A 14,807-nucleotide genomic window follows, 5' to 3' on the forward strand; every position below is an offset into this window, starting at 1 on the left:
TGAACCAAAGAGTGAGAGTCAGCAGTTCAGTTCAGAAAAGGCAAAATTTCACAGCAGAAAGCCCCAAAGCTTTGACATAGGATGGGAAACAGTCAAAGGTTGTAGAATGAGTGGCGTAAGGTCACATCATGTTACCCAGTAAATCCTCAGCATTGATTTAACTGATAGTGTACAAATGTAACCAAATGGACCCTTTTGGTTACATTTGTACACTCTGTAAGGTCATTTGTGTTTCCTATAATAGAAATAGAAGGTGACATCACCCCATTGAAAGTAATAGCTGAAAACCTCACGAGATGGCGCCACTGTTCCTCAAGCTATATTAGGGACTCAGGGAGATAGGTGTTTCCTCTCTAAAGGTTATTACACCAATTACACTCCATAGAGTAATACTGTAGTGTAAGTGTTTGCTATTAGGGAGATAGGTGTTTCCTCTCTAAAGGTTATTACACTAACTATACTAGGGTAATCCTGTAGGTGTTTAGGGAGATAGGTGTTTCCTGTCTATATTAGGGTAATAGGTGTTTGCTATCAGGGTCGCTGCCTTTTACTGAGGTTTTCTTTTTTAAATCATTTATTCATGCACTGTAATTCTATTGTCTTTTTCTGTTTTATTTTTATTATGTCTGATGTTATGTTTCTTTTGCACTCTCTTAAGCTGTGTCTTAAAGTGTTAATGCTTAACGTTTTATGTAAAACACTTTGAATTTACTTAAAATTTGCTATACAAATAAACTTGTCTTGCTTCTCAGAGAAAGGATTTTACCGTGTAGATCTATTCTAGCGGGGTCAGCCCATAACTAATCCTTCTGTTTAAGTAAGCACTAAATACTCGTTAAGATTTTATTTAGAATCACAGAATCACTAAAACTACTGATTAGTGCACTACCAACTTGCAACCCAATTGTAGCCTACTATTTTACATTTAATTTGTATTCGTTTGGTAGCTTTTTATTTTCCTATTGTTTATTTCTTATGAGATGCCTTTTTATGAAATGTGCTATACAAAAACATTTGCCTTACCATCCCTAATGTACATACGATTCAACAGTGAGTATCCAGAGACATGTACTGTGTATTCCTTCATATGACTGGTCTGACCAAGTACATTTACTCAAATACTGTACATTTTGAGGTACCTTTACTTCAGTTGAGTATTTGCATTTTCTACATATACTTATATTCTACCTCTTCTCCACTACACTGCACTTTTTATTCCACTACAATTATGTGACAGCCTTCTCTGCAGATTTAGATTATTAATACAAAACATACTTCAAATTTTATAGCATCACATAAAGTAATTCAAATTAGCTCCAGCTTTACCAGCTGCAACATTAAAGTGATGAACACATTAATACATTACTAATTACAATCCAATAATATTATTGCGAAATGGGCAATTTTGCTTTTTTGTATTTTTTTTTACTTTTACATGTAACATAATTCTACATTGTGGTATAGTTACTTTTACTCAAGTACAAGACAAAATATCTGAGTACTTCTCCATCACTGGTCCGACCTATCACCAATTATGATCTACTTTTCACCATCATTCACTAGCCGAACACCACAAATGCCTCCTCCACCTCCCTCATTTTCTAATGACGTCCAGCTGCTGCTTGTCCAACTGCTCTGCTATGGTGTTTGGTGGGTCTTCATCAGAGGCAGCAGTGCTGTCTCCTGAGTGCAGGGTGGGGTTTGAGTTCCAAGTGCATTTTTGGCAGTGTCCGAGCTGAACCAGGCCCCTCCACAGCTGCAGCAGAACAACCCTCAGTTCTCGGCATCGCAGGGCATACAGCAGCGGGTTGATAGCTGAGTTAGTCAGGCAGAGGGTGCTGCAGAAAGCGAAGGCCCTCTGCTGGCCACGGGTCAGTAGCACAGCAGCATCAGCCAACATGAAGGAGAGCACAGGAAGCCAGCAGCTCACCAATATGAGTAGGATCAGACTAAAGGTACGTGCAAGCATGATGTCCAACCTCATGCGTGCGTGACCTTTCCCCTTCACCGCCTGCCGGCCAGTCATGGAAGCTTCGTGGCGATGGGCTTTCCACAGGATGAGGGCATAGGCTATGAGAATAAGGGACAGAACCACCAGAATGAAGCTGATCCAGCAGATAATGTAGCTCAGGTTGACATAGGGGAAGAGGCGTGAGCATGGCGGCTTTAGGCCCGTCGAGCACCTCCAGCCCATAACAGGCAGGAAGGCGATGAAGATAGTGGTGCTCCACAGGACCAGCAGGCCCAGCAGGGCCCGCCGGCGGGTCAACAGTACCTTGTAGAGGGGCGCCTGGTAAATGCAGAGGTAGCGATCTAGGGCGGTGAGCAGTAAGCTCCCCACAGAGGCAGTGAAGGCCATGATGACTCCGCCCAACTTGAAGAGGTAAGTAGGAGGCCCGTCGCTGCGCTGGAAAAGGTGGAAGTCCAGGAAGCTGGTGGTGAAGAAGATGCTTGCAAACACATCCGCCAGGGCAAGGCTGCCAATGAACAGGTAGGAAGGCCTTCGCCGTAGCGAGGCCGTGGCTGCGATCACCCCAAGCACCAGAGCGTTTTCCAGCAAGGTGAAGGGACCGGCCAGGAAGCAAATGGAGCCGATGGCTTTCTTCTCCGTTTCTGTTAGAACCATATAGCACTCCAGTTTCTCACAAGAGGCTGGGAAGTCAAGGGGAAAAAAAGGTTTTCATCGCAAATGTATGAGGCAAGTACATTTCAAATGTAACTGCATGTTATCATGAATGCGCTAAATGCATCTAATGACAAAGCCCAACCTATTGAGCTCCAATGAAATTTTCATCAGAAAACTTTGAAACACAAGGATGGACTGTATTTATTGAAGGCTAAATACTCATGGGTGATGATGTTGCGTTGCTCTCATCTTTGGGTTCCATGGTTCCTAAAGAGGTGGAAAACTCCCATTCTTCCATCTCTGCTGGTATGTTGAGGCTCAGAACAAGGATCTAATATAGGAATAAATGGTGTTTATAAAAATATATATAAAAAAATAATGAATAAATAATACACGCACGCACACACACACACACGCACGCACGCACGCACGCACGCACGCACGCACGCACGCACGCACGCACGCACGCACGCACGCACGCACGCACACACACACACACACACACACACACACACACACACACACACACACACACACACACACACACACACACACACACAAACACACACACAAAGTTATTTTGTGTTCAAATACATCTTAAACAGCTCTATATTACCATAGCAATCAATTGCTATATACTGTAGAGTGTTGAATTTCCCTGCCAGCAAAGTATTGTGTGCTCTGATCTTGCCTTTGCCATACATATACAAGTAAGACGCGCGAACGCGGTAAGCGAACGCAAAAAAAGAAAAAAAAGAATGAAAAAAAATATTTAAAAAAAAAGTAACCAATCAAATTTTTTTTTTTTTTTTTTTAAATCTGCGTTAAAAGGAGCATCTTAGAAAAATACAAATTCACAAAAAAAAAACTTGGAATGTTTTTGAACAATTCAACAAAGTGTTTGAAGTGCCTGTTTCACCCACTTCCGGGGGGCGGAGCCAAAATCCGAGCCCGATGTATTTGTTCGTAGACCCCCACTTAGGGGGGGTAGAAAAAGTTTGGGAGCGATTCGGGCACTTTTCATTTAACATGGGGTTTCAATGGGGAGTTTTTAGGAGCCTTCTCCGGGGCGTGGCTTCCGGGGGAAGGGGCGGGCTTAAACGTAACCTTGACAGGTGTGTTCAGTTTTCAAAGACCTTTCATTTGATGTATGGTACGTCTAAATTGGACATTTACTTATCTCAGAGGAGCTGCACACAGGCAGTGCACACAGGCAGTGCACACGGAGACACAGACAGAGACACAACCCAAGCAGGGTTACATAGTAAGCTCCACTTGGTCGCGTTCGCAAAGACTGTCCCATCCCAATGCTCCATCTGGACACTGTAGGTACACCTGATACACTCCAATACACCAACAGGACAAGAACATCAGTTAAATCACTGAGCATGTGTATCACACCCTTTCCATAGATGGCTGCATCAGGAACATGAGAAATCATGGTGATGACTGCCTCATCATGACTAAATGCAGTATCTATTGTCAACACTGAAGGTGTACAACATCCTCAACTCAGCTAATGTTCTTGCTCTTCAGGATGACATCTCATGTGGGTAAAGGACATTACTATTCACAACATTCACAACAGCGTGGGGGCAATTTAGCCAAGGATGGGATTGAATAGATGGAGGGTGGTGATCTTTCTGTGTGTGAGGATACACCTGAATCTTTTATGACCAAGACACACCAGTGCTTCAACTCACTCCAGTAAAACTCAAAAGTCACCCATAAGAAAATCACTTGGATCACAGTGTTCAAGCAGCTCACATCATGTACTTTACACCATTACGCCATTACACCAAAGAAAGAATTATTCTTCTATTATCATATATTAGTTTTATACAGTATGATTCATTCATCCTCAACAGAGTCCTGGGATGAATGATGGTCTAACTCTGAACTGATTGGATCGTTGTTAGAGCTTGTGCCCTTATCATCAGCGGGATGCTCAAAAACACAACAAAAAATAATCTTCACCTTGCCAGCCTGCTTTCACTATTCTTCTCACAAAGACGCTTCCATGGCAGGGACGGAGCGACCTAGCTGCATGCACAGATCACTGACATAATTATCTAATTCCTATTTTCTCAATATCCAAATCAAAGACTGTGCACTATAAAGGACTGGCACAGAAATGATCCTTTCAAACATCAAAATGCATGAATGCAGTATGAAGCAGGCCCTAATAAGTTATCATAATGGAATCCATTATGATAAATGGAATATGTCCATTGTTGTGTCCTATATAGCAGTGGTTCCCAAACTGGGGGTGAAGTGTAGGAAGAATGAAGTTGTCTACCCACTGTCAGCCAGTAGGATGGAGATGTGCAGTGTCCAGGTAGGCCACTGCTGTAGCTCTTCAAATGTCTTTGGCCCTGATAGAAACCACTTCAAGAGTGCTGCTGATACACTCAGGACTTACCACTGAACTTGCCTGTCAGCCCCATGCTGTAACCACATGCATTTCCAGTGCTGAACCTTGCATCAGTTTTGCAATGCAGCTGAAGAATGACTGTATAACATGCATCCCACCGGGATGCACAATTACATTATAGAGCTGTTCTGGCTGATTCCAGCATACCTGCAAGGTGTCAACAAACGGCTCCATGTCAACAAACTCCTCCCAGCCATTGATTGCGAGGCTAAGGTGAAGCGTTGTGAGCTTTTAGATCAGCTATTTTCACAATGTTTTGCGTCTTTCTTATGTAGTATATATAGTAAAAGGTCTTAAAAATCCTTAAATTGTAACTTTGGAACTGTGCAGATACCCATACACTTATAACTGTATGTTGGTTTGTTTACTGTTGAGTGAGAAAACAATGTTGCACATTAACCTAATCATCTGGGGACCCCCCAAAATAATTTGGGGATAATTTGGGGTCCCAATTTGGGGTCCCAACCCCCAGTTTGGGAACCACTGCCCTATTTGATCCTGCAGTCTCACATGCAGAGAAAGTAACGAAGGAGAAACCTAATGGAGTCCAAACTGAACCTATGGAGTCCAAACTGCCCCCTTTGGAGATTATATGGAAATATTCTTCAAAATTATGGTCATTTATGTGATTAAACTAATCTCTAATGGGATGAACGTATGCAATCAGTAGATTGAACAGCTAAAAGAGTATGTCAAGCTGCTGTGAGGAGATTAGATCAAAGTAAATGACCCTGCCATAAATGACAGTTGTCATCCATTACTAATGACCTGGTCTATATGTTGTGGAAAATGTTGCAGTGCATGGCTCAAACATTCAAATCATTTAAAATACTCTACTGTTGGCTAAACATAAAATCAAGTTAAATTATGAAAACGACAGATATGACGGAAAATAAACATTCTTCAGTTATCAGTAACTGCTTTGTTGCTCCTTATAAATGCATAACTCCCAAACAGCAAGAGTGCCCACCTTCCCATAGAAAGAAATAAAGCCTTTATTTTCAAATAAATGGATTATTATGCCCCCCTCCTATCTCAATTCCTTCACTTCATTCTGTCACGGTTATTATTACTTTTTTCATCACAAATAAACAATACAGAATATATGGGCACAAACATGGCAGGAATATTACTTTCCGGAGAGCTATTTCTCAATTCAACTGTGCATATTACACCACACCACCTCTGGCGTTCTCTTTTCTTTACGGCGCTGAAGATGTTGATTGACAAGGCACTGAATTCTGTCTCCGAAGATGCTATAGCCTACTGTCCTATCTTCATGGAAAGGAGTGTCAATAAAGAGAATGGCTCTGTGTGTGCAAGAAGCTCCCTTTATCTTAAATCTACAGTATAAGACCATCCATACTGTGGCAGTCACATCAAGCTCGGATGTTGTGTTGAAATATTATGTAATAACCCCAGTGAGTTGTTGTCACACACTAGTCACAGTATTTCAAAATCATCTGTTATAGAAGACGCTATTTGAATTGTTTATATTTAAAAATGACTGTTATGAAGAAGGTCCAAGAAAATGACAACATGGTTACCTTAAATACACTACAACAAAAAGAAGCCATGCAGCAAACGAACAACTTGCATGCTTCAAATGATTTTCTAATATTAACATTGAAATACAATTTGAACATGGAATAACATCACAATACCATCTAAACCAAATCAGGAAGTATATGAAAGGCCTAATAATAATAATAATAATAATATAGAAATAACCCTCAAGAATCTTACCTTCAGTGTCCTCTTGTCAGTAGAAGGGAACTGTGTCTCTGTTCATAACCACTTAACAGCCCAGACCTAGTGAAGTGAGAGAGCGAGGGAAGAGAGAGAGGCTGTGCATGGTGACAGAGGAAAGAGAGAGATAGAGGAAGGGGGGAGACAGAAAGAGTGAGAGAGACCCAAGGGATCCAACACTATTATTTGAAAAAATTATGAACACAGCTGCAGGGAGTATTTAACATAATATGAGACTAAAGTCAAGTTGTTTTAAAACTAGAGCTGTGGAAACAAAACGGTTCGTAAAAAAATGTCTCGCTCTTCTCCACGGCCTTATGTTTAAAGAATAACACTGAAATAATAGACTTGAGTATATCCTCCTTCCATTTAGATTGTTCCTTTTTGCATTCCCCCCACGTAGCCTGTGCTATCAGGGACAAAGTTTGAGCTCTTCTATATTTTAAAGGTGCAATACAATCCTATATAGGCAGGCAGGTGGTGTAAAATAGAGAGATCAACTCCTCTGGGCTCAAAAGAGGAGGGGTGTTGGAGGCAAGCAAGGGTTTATGAGAAATTGCTAGCAGAGTGGGAGTTGATGACAACAGAGCAGAACAGAGAACAAGATTCAGGGAAGAGGGTACACAAATGTTTAATTGGTATTCACTGTTCAGATCAACAGAGATATCACATTTATAAGACCAGAAGACAGGACGGAATTTAAGGTATTTAAATTTGTATTATTATTATTAAAAAGCACTTTAATAAATGTAGCCCATTTTAAGGGAGTTACGAAGCATTTCACATAAACAATGAAATAAAATAATAAACCAACAACAATGAAAATAGTCAAAAAAATATATATATATTACAGTCACCCAGAGTATGTATAAAAATATCCAAGTTGGAAGTGCCTGTGTCCTATCCTATATTAAAATTGCCTAATGGGTCGGCGGACCACCGACAAGTGCCCCCATCACTATGACTCAGACATAACCATACTGTATAGAGTTCATATATGGGCATAAAAGGGACATAAAAGGGAGCCAGAGGCCCTGGTTGCCCCAGGTACGATTCCAGGCCAGGCCAGCAAATGTGTCGATGAAATGAAATTTGTCCCTGAGCAAGACTCTTAAGCCCTAATATAATTTCTTACAGGCCCTCATTGGAAACAAGACCGCAAGGACTTTCATGAACGGACCTGTTAAAAGGAAAAAAGGAATTATCCTTACATGGACTGACAGATAAGAGATCTCCATACATAGGGGCATAAAAGGGACAAAGGTAGACAAGCATTGTGTCCCCTGGGTGCCTCTGATATGCCCAGTCGCCCATATATGGGCATATCAGTCGAATCGGCGGTGCGACATAGGATTAGTAAACATATCAATTGTTTTTCAGTTTTGTTCAATCAAAATACGAAACTATGTTCATTGATCTGTTTTGATATTTGATGTTGTATTTAAATTCAGCCTACACCTTTTCGGACCATTTTAATGTGCATTACTTATATACTGTACTATACTTTATTGTGTAAAAGGACCGAAATAAACGAACCTAACTAACTAACTAACTAAATAGGTGTGAGGGCCACGTAGCAGCCTGAACCTCTAGTACTGAAAAAGGGTCCATTTGTTGAAATGGCATACTTTAATATTGTCTTTGTTAGTCGCTTCTAGGTCACTCTGGATAAGAGCATATTATGCTACATGCCTAAATTGTATACGCATATTTTTTACTTGTGCTGCAGTTCTCTTCAATGTTTTGATGTTGTTGTTCCCCACACAGGATCCATACTATTCTATTTCATGTCACTTATGTACCTGGAGTATGGATACTTACCATTTGCATCTCTCAAGTGAATACTTTTATGGGTTACGTCCTCTGTTGGTGGTATTTGAGAGGACACGGTCAGAAGAGTGTCTATGGAAGAGCTGATGTCCACTTGTAAATGTTTGGAAAAAACATAAATATGTTCCAAGAAATTGCTCTAAATAAGTGGTCTTGGTCAAATTTGTTGATAAGTAAAGGTTGCAAAGCCAAAACTTGGCTAAAACGGTATTGTTATTCACAGAGAATTATCTTATCATTTGTCAACATAACTAGTATTTTGTAATGAACATTGCAGGGGTTTATGATTATATAACAACCAGGTCCTGTCAGTAGAACAATGGTATTTAAGTTCCTGTTTCCACATCTTAAATTGATATGTGAACTTGTACACTGTGTCATTACAAATGAAGTGATCTACTATTTTACATTATTCTATGGTAACCTTCCTCATCGTCTCCCCACACACACACACACACGCACACGCACACGCACACGCACACGCACACGCACACGCACACGCACACACACACACACACACACACACACACACACACACACACACACACACATTAAAATAACATTGCTTCATAATTGTTTTTATTTTTACAAATGATCTAGCTTGTGTTGTCTTTTGTATTTATCATCTAATAATCTATTTAGTAATGCCCACTCTGAATCCAATTAAAACATTTTAGTGTAATGTTATTTACGGTGCAACAGGGGGCAATGATAAACACTGGATTACAGTACAGTGGGAATAATAAGCTACTCAATAACATGGTAACAATGGGATAGTTGTCTCCGCCGAAGGTGGAGAATATGTTTTCGCTTTGTGTGAGCAAACATTGTTAGCCAAGCTAACATTGGGCAAGCTCCACATGACACGTGTCAAGTTGTTGACACCAATGCCTCTGATTGGCTAGAGGGACGCGTGACGAAATAAAATTCTATAAATAGGTGTGTCACTTCAAAAAGCCCCTACTTTTTGAAGTGAGGTAAAACAGGATCAATCAGACTTGATTGGAACAGTACCTTCAGTAAGTCCAAGTCACCCGTCTGTGCGTGTGTGTTTCCCTCTGAGAACACCTAACATTGGTCAAGCAAAGGCGCAGAAGGCCAAAGCTAAGAAAGCATACTCATCTACAATTGTAACGTAGAAGAGGACTAGAGTTGAAATGATCCCACAACAAAGCCGAACTCTTAATACGTGTCAATATGTTGACATCAATGTCTCTGATTGGCTAGAGGGACGCATGACGAAATACAATCCTATAATAAAAAGGTGTGTCACTTCAAAAAGCCGTTTACGTTTTTGAAGCGAGGTAAGACAGGATCAATCAGTCTTGATTGGAACAGTATCTTCTAGTCCAAATCACCCGTCCGTGCGTGTGTGTGTCCCTTTGAGAACACCTGACATTGGTCAAGCAAAGGCGCAGAAGGCCAAAGCTAAGAAAGCATACTCATCTACAACAGTAACACAGAAGAGGACTAGAGTTGAATTGATCCCACAACAAGACCGAAATCTTAATACGTATTAATATGTTGACACCAATGCCTTTGATTGGCTAGAGGAATGCATGACGAAATACAATTCTATAAATAGGTGTGTCACTTCAAAAAACCGTTTACGTTTTTGAAGCGAGGTAAGACAGGATCAATCAGTCTTGATTGGAACAGTATCTTCTAGTCCAAATCACCCGTCCGTGCGTGTGTGTGTCCCTCTGAGAACACCTAACATTGGTCAAACAAAGGCGCAGAAGGCCAAAGCTGATCAAACACACCAATCAACTGCTGAAACTGTTCAAGACAATGAAGATGAAGAAGACAGACAAGTATTTGAACAAACCAGTCAATTATGACGACTCCCATATGATAGATTGCTTCAATGTAAACAAAGCATTGCTTCAATTAAACAGAGCTAAGAATCATAAAGAAAGAATGAAATTAATCAGAGACAAAAAATCGCTAAATGACAAAAGACGAAGACTAGCCATGAATGCTTACAATATGACACAGCAAAGATTGCTACAATCTCTGGAAGAAAAAGTAGAAGAGTCTGAAGAGAACATCGAAAGGAAAAAAAGGAACTGGTCAGAGTATTTAAATAATGAAAGACAACATCAACAAGCACATAACACGAGTAAGAAGAAACGATACAGATCACAAGAATTAGAAGTTAATGAAGCTGCTCTCGCATTCTTAAAGAAGATGTCCGAAAGTGGACCCAATTATGTCTGTGGTTCCTGTGAACGAATGCTCTACAGAGAATCAGTGGCAGAGTTTAAACCTGGAAATTATACAGGAACGATAGATATTGTAAGTCTCCTAGGCAAAAACCCAACTGCAATCAAGCAAAACAACACTTGGATGTGCCACACGTGTCATCGGGCCATTAAACTTGGGAAACTCCCTACACAGGCTTGGGCTAACAACTTATTACTCGACCCAATACCCAAAATATGATTTTTAAATCATTTTTTTTTAAATAAATATTTCTTTAACATACACCTTTTTATTTAACTACAGTATATATCTTTTACTCTACTGTATCTCATTAGTTATTGCTATGATAATATAATTGCTATAGTCTGCTGGCGGAGACTTGTGCTCCGAGGAGCACATTTTCTAGTTAAATCTGTATTGCTCTGTACAGACCAAGTCTACTATATTTATTTATCAGATTACAATTTCTTGCCATAATCAGGCCAGCCTAATCTAAGTGTCCTTCTGGCAAAAAGGCACAATGACATTTCAATTACAATTTAATCAGGTCACAATAACACTTGCCTGAGGTGCGATTATCAGCTAGCTTCACAAAGCTGAAAAGTGTGTTAAGCAATACAACAATTGGGAACTGAAAAAAGTATTGTACACCAAAGTGAGCGCACAAGCAAAATAGGTCAGGTCAGGCAGGTTATGCCGGATATGTTCAATGTCTATGTATGTACATTATGACCATCAGTCTATGGACAGTGTCCAAAAACAGGAGGCTTTACAGTTCTGGCATCACGACTAATGGTTACATAGTGCAGTTGCGGCCTCCTCTCCTCCCCTGCCCTGATCCAATATATCTAACAGGCCAGAGGGCAGGAAGGCAGGAAATATGATTAGGAGCAGATGAGACTGCTCTAATAAGAGTCACTCTCTGTCACACTCAACAGGTGCATAAGCATAGCACAGTATATTGCAGCATGGTGGCAGAAGACCTCAGTTGGTCTATATCATTTGGGCCACATCATTGTGACACAACAGTATATTTTCTTTTGTGTTGGATAATTTCAGTCTTTCTCTCTTTCTGTTTACCAAACCTCCACTCTGCCTGTTCAACACCACTTGTCCTTCTGATTACAGCCAGGTGACATGAATGTGAAAAGACAAACAAGTGGCCGTCTTGCTGTGAGAGTGGCCTCTTGTCAACTAAGTATCACGTGATGGATAGCCTGCTGGTAGAGAATTGCTTTTAAGCATTGTTACTTGAGAAGGTCGCCATTAAGGTGCATGCATGACAGTAAGCTCAATTGATTGCCTTGCGTGAAAATGTCATGGTCTGCTGCTTTTCATGTTGCTCAGTGTTCACATGGCCTGTGTGTGGATGTCTCAGTACACTTCAACCAACCACCATTCAGAGTCATAATGTGAAACTCCCCTACTGTTTACCCTCCACCATTAACACCCAATAAAGGCCTAGTATTGGTTTGTTTACGTGTGCGAGAGTGGGGGGTTTAAGTGTGTGTGTGTGAGACAGAGAGAGAGAGAGAGAGAGAGAGAGAGAGAGAGAGAGAGAGAGAGAGAGAGAGAGAGAGAGAGAGAGAAAGAGAGAGAGAGAGAGAGAGAGAGAGAGAGAGAGAGAGAGAGAGAGAGAGAGAGAGAGAGAGAGAGAGAGAGAAATATTGCTGCCATTTGTTTAAAAGTTTTTCTCAAGCTATAACCTTACCTACAACATGTATAACATTTGGGACTTTATGACCTGCATGTGACTTGCAGTAGCCTCTCAGCGACCGCCGACCTACTTTCCATACATAGCTCTTTCTTGACTGGACAAGACACAGCCTTCCTAAGACTGTGCTTAAGGGATGGGTGTGCCCTTTCATGGACTATGTCTCTTTAGCTTTGTGACATGGAAAATGTTGCACAACACATGTATGGGTTACAAGGAGGTGAGAACTATTATGTGGGCTCTGGACTTAGATAATGTGTTCAGATATGCAAACCAGTTTATTCCTGTAAGTCTATTCTTTAGACTTTGACTATAACAAAATGTCAGTGAAGAACATAAAAGTGTTTTTCGAAAAGCATGGTCTGGATATCTATCCCTATTCCTTATAAGGAACAGAAACAGAAATAAACTGCATGGGCCCTTGTATATATTCTGGGACCTTACTCTGTAGACTTTTCTGAGGAGTTTAAAAACATGTAGCCTACTTTTTTGTCGTTATCATTTACTCCTGCTTTTATGGCTAGACACAAGAGCACTGAGAACAATGAGTACAATACCGTAGATCTCATATTTTCACTAAAATCACTGAATTTCACATCTCAGAATCAGAATCAACTTTATTGTCATATCACTGGTTTACTAATCTCTTAAGACAGATTCAGCTCTAAATCTAAAGTATAAAAGAGGAAAATTGTTACACAGAGCTACCAGGCAGGAAATTGCTCAATACAAATGACACACAAAAGACAGGTATAACAGAAAGAGTGCAACACATTGGCAACCTGTGACATCATGCAATGAAGTGATTCATTAACCATGTTGTTAGGACATGTTGTATAAAAGTGTTTATACTTGAAAAAGACCGAAAGGGTCGAAACGTCGTATCAGCTAGCTGTTTGTTGTGAAATAAAACCTGGAGCATCAAAGTGAGTTGCGAGCCATTTCTTTGTTGTATAAAAGTGATATAACATGATAACACAGGTGCCGAATTGGACCAAGGTTGTGTAGTTTATTGCACGGAGAAAGAAAAATATCAAAGCACAACATAAAACAAACATTTTTTCCATGTATATAACATGCTGTAATTTTGGTTAGACAGGTGAAGAATTATACTTGGAGCTAGATCCCTGCCTATATCAAGCCACAACATACAAGAACTATTTGGCCCATGTTTGCCAATGACAACGTGTCCCAAATTAACAGTCTGCAAATCAATGTTATTACCCAATCAACGTGACCTTGATAGGATTTAGGAACATGGTGACTGAGCAGAATGGACTCAGATAAGTAAAATTCCCTCTGTCTGGAGAAGACAATGATCAACAAACAGGAGGATATACAGACACAACAATTAGCATAAGGACAAAGGGATAGAAGATCAATGAATGTGCCCTCTATCAGCGACTTCACACATTACTGTCCAAACAATGGCCACTGTTTTTATTGTTATACAGTCAAACCAAGCCAGCAGGGGGGGGGTCGCCTGGATGGATGACCATGAGAAACTCACTGGGATTGACCAATGAGAGAAGAGCAAAAGAAAAACAACAACAAGTCCTGCAAAAAGCACTGGTTAGACCAGGGACAAATCCCATTATTATTTTGTATTATTTGTCTCTGTCCAAGCAAATTAGCAATTTCTTTGAGTGATTAGAGGTTGTATTTTGTTATTAGGTAGAGCAGAGGGGCGTGTGTTATGTTGTTTTTGTTTTCTGACCTGACCTCTATCTATCTATGCAGCATGTTGCAGCAGTTCAGAGCCAATGCACTGCATGTTGCTGCAAGTTGCTGGCTTGTGTTCATGGTGTCAATCCTTTTTCTTTCTCCTTGACAGATTCTTGAGTTGAGTGAAAATCTATATGTCAATTCAATTCAAAGGAGCTTTATTGTCATGAGAAAACACACGTTTACATGGCCAAAGCAAGTGTCAAAATATAATAAAAACAGGGGGTAGGCCTACAGCTGCATTGTGTTAAACAGAGCTATAGCCTATATGTCACATTGCCGTGCTGTATATAAGCTATGAGTGGCTTTTTTGAAACAAATAGCAGCAATCTTTTGCAATCAATTAGCAGCATTTTTTTTCAAAACTTCACAATTAGTATTACAAAAAGCCTCAAATTTAAAATGCGTTTAAAGGCAGCAGCTCTGTATGTGCAGTAGGTCGGTCTAGACTAGAGGTCTACGTTTAGTAGACCTCTACTATGTCTTGTCAAAATGTAATGTAATCAGTAGCAGAGCAAACACTT

At 40.3% G+C, this 14,807-nt stretch overlaps 1 protein-coding gene across 1 annotated transcript; it reads right to left on the minus strand.

Moving 5' to 3' along the window:
• Window positions 1–1,516: 1,516 nt before the first annotated feature.
• Window positions 1,517–6,841, minus strand: cnr2 (cannabinoid receptor 2). Its single transcript, XM_080426754.1, has 3 exons — window positions 6,807–6,841; window positions 2,846–2,957; window positions 1,517–2,652 (listed from the first exon to the last, which is right to left on the minus strand). The coding sequence occupies exons 2-3, from the start codon at window positions 2,922–2,924 to the stop codon at window positions 1,595–1,597; spliced, it is 1,137 nt and encodes a 378-aa protein (XP_080282880.1). The 5' UTR covers window positions 2,925–2,957; window positions 6,807–6,841; the 3' UTR covers window positions 1,517–1,594.
• Between the last annotated feature and the right edge of the window lie 7,966 nt (window positions 6,842–14,807).

Source organism: Gymnoscopelus braueri, assembly GCF_963280865.1.
Source record: "Gymnoscopelus braueri genome assembly, chromosome: 4".
Lineage (NCBI taxonomy): Eukaryota > Metazoa > Chordata > Actinopteri > Myctophiformes > Myctophidae > Gymnoscopelus > Gymnoscopelus braueri.